The 7,972-nt window shown below is 40.4% G+C and overlaps 1 protein-coding gene across 2 annotated transcripts in view; it reads right to left on the minus strand.

Annotated features, from left to right (window-relative positions):
• Positions 1-4,524: 4,524 nt before the first annotated feature.
• The window catches only part of LOC104276248 (myosin regulatory light chain 2, smooth muscle minor isoform), a 4,670-nt gene continuing 1,222 nt past the window's right edge, over positions 4,525-7,972 (minus strand). Inside the window, exon 3 of one of the 2 annotated variants that reach the window (XM_009872487.1) lies at positions 4,525-4,995. In XM_009872487.1, the coding sequence (XP_009870789.1) occupies positions 4,823-4,995 (173 nt within the window). In that variant the 3' untranslated portion in view covers positions 4,525-4,822. The remainder of the gene's footprint in view (positions 4,996-7,972) is intronic. The other variant, XM_009872488.1, reaches the window with a different exon arrangement.

Raw genomic sequence — 7,972 nt, forward strand, 5'->3', positions numbered from 1 at the left:
AGTCTGAAAGAAATGTTGTCTTCTGACAATTGAAAACTGTATAGCTACCTTTTTATTTTTTTTTAATTAGCAGAGGAGGAAGGCAGGAAAAATAGAAAGGTTTAGATTCATGGCCAAATTCCCATTTGCCAACAGTATAGCAATGACAGTATTATAACTTGTGTTCTGCACAACATATATCTCAGGTTATAACAAATATGCAATAACTTATCCCCTAAATCAGTAAAATAAACAGGCAAGCACTAACTACAAATAGTTTTATTCCATTTAATTCTCTTCCAAAAATCTATCACAAAGTTCATGAGTTTATCTTGCTAACATGAAACTTGTCAACTTCCCTTTTAACTGACTCCAGCTCTACAGCTTTGAAGCTTGCTAGGGCTGTGGGGCATAGAGCTGAGCAGATTTCTCAGGGAAATCTTGTGTATGTGTGTGGGGGCAGCCTGCAATGATTGTGGTCTCAGTGGAGCTCTTTGCAACCATTTCCAATGTCACAGTGACCTGCAGTTACTTGAAAAGGAAGTTTCCACCTGCAAGTATCTTTAATTTGCAGCTCTTGCCTATTCACTGAAAGAAGCCTGCTGAGACTGGTATGCATCCCTATTAAAGCTGTGTGAATGCGTTTTAATATTTTTATATACTCACTTTACATGACATTTCCGATCTCATGATGATTACGTAGGAACTCTACTTAAGCTTGCCTTTCACGGCTAATGAGTGCTACTAAACCAATTTTTATACTTAAGCAACAGGATGTGTAGCGTGGAACTAGCAATGAGTCAGCAGCTAGCTAAGGTTATTTGAACAGCAATATAAACCATGCCTGCCACTAGGAAACAGCCCACAAAGGTCACACCGAGTGCCTAGTATTTAGATGCTACCACCCTGGCGATACGAATTCTCTGAAGACTCTCATGTTTCTTAGACCCAGCATCATTCTATTTGACATTTGGATGTTGTCATATTAAAGACACGCTACGTGGTATCTGGATGACAGGGAAGAATGCTTGACGTCACTGGTACTATTCATGGTGAGGCATGCCTGCCAGACTGACAGATGCTGCTCTCTCCCCATCTAGGGGAGTTAGACACTAAAATTAGTAACTATTAAAAGAAGGGTACTGAGTAAGGATCTGCTGAATCTCATCAACGAGAAATACTGAAGAGAAAGTAAGGAGTCAACAGTGCTCTTTCTACAGGACTTAGGGCTGTAATTCACAAGTAGGGACAGCACGGGTGACAAAACGACTATCCCCCCTGTACAGAGACAGCAGAGTTGCTCAGGGATAACCAGGTGCTGAGCCACAGCTGCTTACAGCCCACGGCATTAAAGCAGAGTGAGGGCAGTGACAACCTTTACAAGTCATTCCCTATGCTGACGTGGAGTGTGTGTGTGGGGCGGGGTGTCAGGCCAGATACAGGATGTGTGAGACAGTTCCCTGGTGAGGCACCGTTGCTCGCAAACTACTCTGGAGAGGAAAACGTTTACAAACAGTCCCAGAGAGGAAACGGTTTATAAGCTAAAACTCATTTAGGGTTCAGCTCTGTTGGCTTTGCAACCACAGGAAACAAGCGTACCAGCCCCATTTGTGAATCATAGCTCTTGGGAACTTCACCTGGAAGAGCAGGAAAGAGTCTTTCTTCAGGTAAAACTGATCTCTTCAATCCCTTTCTGCTGCAATCATGACCTAAGCTCCTTCATTTTTCAAAGAAAAAGCACACCAAACAAACTACCAAAAGAGCACAGTAAGAAACAGCCTGCCAGTGATGGTTCCACTCTCCCTTATTCAATTGTTCAGTAGTTTAACATTCAGCCTGAATGCAGACCTATTTTAATTCTCTCTTCTAGCTGAGAAGATTCAAGGCCACATTGTTCTAGCCCTCCATTCAAGTGAACTAGCTACAAAATAACTGAATAATGATAAAAAAAAATAAAGGACAAAGACATCCCACCATAAATGCCTTCATGTTCTGCTGACCCACTTCAGCAAGAACGTTTGGAGATTCTGCGTAGCTCTGACGGAGGCTGATTTTGCCAGGACTAAGAACTGCAATTAGTCTGTAAAACCAGTGTTACTGGTTCCAGACAGGTACAGACTTTTAGGCACCTTCTGCATCAGAGGTGAGAAAGGGTTTAAAATTTCTTTGCAAGAGAAATCCTGGGCCTCTGAAGTACCCACCAAAAGTCTGGTTTTATCAGTCTCTCTGGCATGTTTCTATCAGAGCATTAAAAGCCACTAAACTTGAGAGAGTAAAACAAACATCTCCCCAGAGGCAAGGCGAAGAACAATAGCATTAGTCAATTAGAGTTCGTCGCCACAGGACCAAATGGCACATAGGCATTGCTGTACAGGAACACAGCCCAGGCCTGTAAGCAAGAACCGGGGTTTAACAATTGGCATTTATTGCTGTAGATAAATACCAGCTGCCTCACTCTGAGCCTCAGCAGTTTAGTTTATATGACAGGTTTTAGGCTTTTATATGTAAACAAAGTTATGCAAACGTATAAATTTGAATTTGGGGGAGCTTTTCAAAGCTAATCTTACAAAACAACAAGAGCACTTACTGAGATACTGAGAAATGAAATGTGGGAGCAGCATATCTGGTTTGAGTTACAAAGAAGGCTCCAAGTCCTTTTGAAACCAAATCTTTTTCAAACCTACACCACATGTGTGTCTGTACGTACACGACTGTAACAACGGTGTGCAGATACCTCATTTTACTCTCTCCTGTAATGAATTAATTTGTTTAAGGAGCCAAAATTCAGTGCATACAAAAGCTGCAATTTGAAAAATCCCGACAGCATTAGTCCTTTTTGTGTCAGAGCAGAGCTTCTGTGGGAACTGACCGTATTTTCCTCTCTTCGGAACTCGAAAAAACCCACAACAAACCAACAACTGGGGTGTGAGCCATTCGCTCTTCAGCTGAAGCGAGCGCCAGGAGCTGTAATGCCACCTACCGATGCCTCTGGATAGCGGCCCCGAGTTCCCAGCCCACTCCCTTGCCAGGGCTGTGGGGGGCAACCCTGTGCGGGGGCTCTCCTCAGCTGGGGGCACCCGGCCGGCTTCGCCTCCTCCAGACACGGCAAAATCGGTTTCACTGATGGTTTACAAAAGTTCTTTTTCGAGTTTATCTCTGCCCCCTCTAAATGTAAGTATGGAGAGAAAACTTACTTTTGAACTTTTGAAGCATTCAGATTGCTTCCTCTGTCTTCTGGGCAAGCATTTCCCCTGGTTTTCAGCACCTCCCTGGAGGCCTGCTGTCAGCATCCTGCTGTGCCTTTACTCCTTCGCACCACTCCCATTCTTTGGCAAAGCTATCACGGACCGAGATATCAGAGCTTTCCCTTAAAGGTATCAGGAGAATTACTTTTATGGCACTGTCCTTCTCCGACAATCCTGGTGGGTTACTCATGAAAGAACAGTGTCTTTCCAAAACTAATAATCACTGTCCTCTAATGAAATTTATTAGAAGTTCAGTTCACAATAGGCCAAGAAACAGCAAAACACTCTCAGCAAAATGACATTTCTTCATTTTGTGTAACGTAAATTCTACATAACTATGTAGGGATAACAATGTTAATTCCTAGAAGCGACAGCAGCAGCTGTGATCTCCCTTTCTCTTGCGACCAAAAAAACAGAGCCACAAGTATTCGCATTATGGCAAAGTTGCTTCAGACTACAATAGCAAATCTGCTACACATTCCATACTGCAAGAACTAGAGGATATGAGAAATGGAACACAAAGGAATGCCTCCTTCTCACACACCCAAAGCACTGCTCACAGGAGAAGCTCCTGAATAGACATTGTATATGTTGCATTTGGAAAGCAAGATTAACATTTTCAGGTTTTATCCAGCCCCATTCTCACTGTGCTTTAAAAAAAGCCGGGAAGAGAGAAGAAGAAAATAAACAGTTGCAATGAAATGTAATGAATTCTATATTGTCAGTCCATCCAGCCCCATTCTCGCTGTGCTTTAAAAAAAGCCAGGAAGAGAGAAGAAGAAAATAAACAGTTGTAATGAAATGTAATGAATTCTATATTGTCAGTCCTGCATTACTATATTGTCAGACACATCACTCAAGCACTCTACTCACACACTGTAACTTTTTTTAAGAAAATGCTAGAATTCACCACGTAAGTTTGTAAAAAAGCAGTACTGGTATTATGCTCAGTGTGAAGAAATGGAGACACTAAGGTGGTAAAGTACCCCCTTAATTACATGAACAAGATTTAAAGTGTTTAATGTGCAAGTCTTGGACAGAAATCAGTAATTTACAATGTACTAAAATCTGCAGGATGGGAATTTCTTCATTGTATATGCTCACAGTAGTAAGGGCTCAGTCGCTGAAGTACAAATATCAGTATGCTTCAGTGACTTATGCTTCATTTTTAAGGCAAAAATAGTTAACAAAAGTATTTACAGGTACAATAACAGTCCACTTCTAGTATGAAATTTTTAATGATGTACTTAATATAGCAGTGTTTTGTTTGAAAAGTTACAATTTAAAATCTAAAATTAATCTAGCTAGAATGAGTAGCACTGACATTTTTCTCCTGGGCCTCCACCCTCACTGATTGATCTTTGTCCCTAAACCTCTATCACTGTAAGCTCTCCTTTCTTCCTGCCCATTTCCAATCTTATTACAAAGGTGCAGGCGTGCCTGAGCAGCCCCAGAGTCCACAGAGGAAAAAATGGAATGCTAAAATGTATGCAAAAGGTCCCAAAAAGAAAAAAAGAAAAAACAGATCCTGAGAAATAAAATTAATGAGGATAGAGGGAAGGTGGGAGGGAGCTATCTTCAGGTATCCAGAGATTTGTTCAGTCATCCTTGTCTTTTGCTCCATGTTTCAGGATGCGCGTGAATTCAATGTAATTGAAATTCCCCTTTTTGTCGATGGGGGCCTCTCTGTACAGCTCATCTACCTCTTCATCTGTGAACCTGTCTCCCATCGTTGTCAGCAGCTCCCGCAGGTAGTCTTCTTGGATGAACCCTAGAATGAGATGTGTAAGAGAGAAACACAAAAGGGAAGTCCTTTCTTAGCCAAGTCTTCAAAAGCAGTAAGAAAGATATACTGACAGACATGCATGTAATACCTGCTTTTGCAGCAGGAGCCCAAAATGCTTTCTTAATTGAATTCTAAAGAAATTCCTTGAATGCAAAGGCGAAGAGGGGGAAGTCTGATGCATTTCATAGAGATTTTTGAAAAGGGCCTCATCTGCTGTGACCTAATAACACATATTTCCATCTACTGATTTTAAACAGCTCAAAGTGGAAAAAACAAGTTCCTGTCACTGCTAGTCTTCATTACACAAGCTGTTCTCTTAACTGAATCATATTTTTTTCTTGACTTAATTAGATATATATTTGCGCATCCTCTATAAACTAGTTTCCTCTGGGCAGTAAATAACCACTGGTTGGCTCTTCACTGCTGCACAATACTGTTGCTGGAGGCAGTTTATGTGGATACAACGAACTCCTGGCAAGCATCCAGGGAATGTTTGTAACAGAAAAGACTTTCAGACAGGATTGAGCAAGTTAACTCAGGAAGGAGGAAGAATGTTTATTGTGGAGAGATACAGGCAGAGAAGCTAGTCAAAAAAGGTAGGATAGGATTTTGGAGGAACTTAACCAAGATATAAAAACAAAGAGTTGCTAAGTATCTTCTGTTAAATCATTTTCAATACATGGGCAGAACCACCAGTTGCCAAATAATTCCAGGAAAGTTTAGAGATGAAAAAGGAGTGTGCATAAATAACGGTAGACAGAAGAATGCTGAAGCTGCTTAATGTTGAAATAAGACCTACCACGCCTTTAAACGCACAATAATTGCTTCATTAGAGAAAGAAACTGGTTATTGAACTTCAGTTGGAGAAATATGCAGAATAGGGGAGGATACAGAAGTATGTTTAAAAAAAAACAAACCAAAAAAAGATATATGAACTGTGCAGAACACTTGGAAACCATATGTAGACACCCACATCAACTGATGTAGACGCAATTAGAATGTGATTGAAAGAAATGTTCCGCTTTGGAAAGAGAGTACAGTAACTTAAGCAAACAGAGTTCATTCGAGAGACAAAACCAAACAGGTTATCAGGGGACCAAAATGCAGTCAATGAGCATGACAAATTATCATGGGGTTGGCATATGCCGCGCGGAAAGGAAAAAACAAACGTGCTTCAACATATGCTAATTAAACCAGCTTCATAACCCAGTGTAGACAAGCCCTTGAGTACTGACTGCAAATGAAGAAGGCTAACAGCAATGTTCTACTTCAAAAACAGGGACAATGTTCAGTCAGCCAGAGCCATCTTAACTGGGTCAAATTTTGGAGTTGTTTTGCAGATGTGTAAAGAAGGGGAAAAAACAGCTAAAGAGATTAGGCTCTCTACTTCTGCAGTCCAGCAGGGACCAGGAAGCCACGAGAGATGACATAAGGATTACTACGCAAGTTTATTATCAAGGACTTAACTGCTTCTGTCTGAACAGCTAGGTGTTTAAACACTGAACTGGGTTGCCAGCCTAGGAATACACTAGAAGTTTTAGCAGCACCAAACTGCAAAGCAAACGATACTCCCATTCTCCCTCACACACAGCTTCAGTGTAAATGGGGAGTAGCAAATTTAAGTAAAATTTAAGGTTCAGCCTGGGGCAGACAGCACAAAACACATGACAGTGCAGGATCAAATTGGAGACAGAAGATATACCAAATGCAGACAGATATATATAACTTTTATACTAATTTCATAGTACTACATACGACAGTAATGCTGAAGCAATATACTCAACCCGAACGACAATATAGGAAATGTAAGTAAAAAATGGTAAGTACAACTTACCCTCATCAGGAGCATCTGCTTTGTATTACTCTCTTTCAAAAGAACTACACTGATATACAGCTAGAAAATAATACACATGCCCATGGAGATTAGGCAGTGAAAAAAAGTAAGAAAATTTGACACAGCTGGAAATGCTTTTGTTCATTTTTAAAAGAAACAAACTGATCAGAAGCCAAATCTGAGAATAAAATTAATAAAAGGCAAACATAACAGGAGTTCTACAAATATATCCCATGTTACTTGGAAGACTGTATTTTGACTATTATGAATCAAAAAATCAATAAACCAGTATAACTATCTAACATGTTTCCTGGATAAAATTTCAGGATGGCATAAGACACAAAAGAACCTGTAGAACCATTATCCTCAAATCATCCTAGGACTAGACTAAAATATTTACCACACAGACCTGAAAGATAATAAAGTCAATCTTATCAGTACATGGGGGCCTGAACTAGTAACTTATTGTTTACATAGTCGTAGAAGGTTACTGTTCAAAAGAACTTGTAGCACAATCATTTCTTTATATCTTAATTCACAGGCTCTTGTTTTGGTGCACACAAAAAACCTTGTAGCACAGTGAGTCAGACTACCTGTGGAGAGAAAATAATTAACCTACTAACAAAACTTCCTTCTCTACGAGATGGTAAAGAGATTTCATTTGAGAGGGAGGAAGTCAATTAACATTTGAAAAGACCTTACCAACAGAAAGCCTGTTTACCTACACCTCAGCAGGATTGAAAAGGCAAAAGGTGCTAAAAATACACAGACTGAAAATAGCTGTTTGAAACGGAATAATATCCTCTGAAAGGATCTGAGCACATACCCACAGGTTAGACTGAAATACAGTGGTGGGCAGCTGTGACGAAAGTTATAGGCACAGTGACATCTCTAGTACAGGGGCTACATAATTTCAGCACACACTGTAAGATGTGTTCACAACACGTCAAAGCACTGATATTCTGTAATGCTGCAGAACTGCCCTGAAGATCCACACCTGGCTGTTACACACTTATCTCTAGGAAGCCTACACAAATAAATAAATAAAAGCATAAACTCTAACGGCAAGATTACAGTTGCAGCCTTGGAAGTCTGATAGAGTAAAACTGAGCTCTGCATTTTCCTCTT

This window comes from Apaloderma vittatum, unplaced genomic scaffold (genome assembly GCF_000703405.1).
Source record: "Apaloderma vittatum isolate BGI_N311 unplaced genomic scaffold, ASM70340v1 scaffold6647, whole genome shotgun sequence".
NCBI lineage: Eukaryota > Metazoa > Chordata > Aves > Trogoniformes > Trogonidae > Apaloderma > Apaloderma vittatum.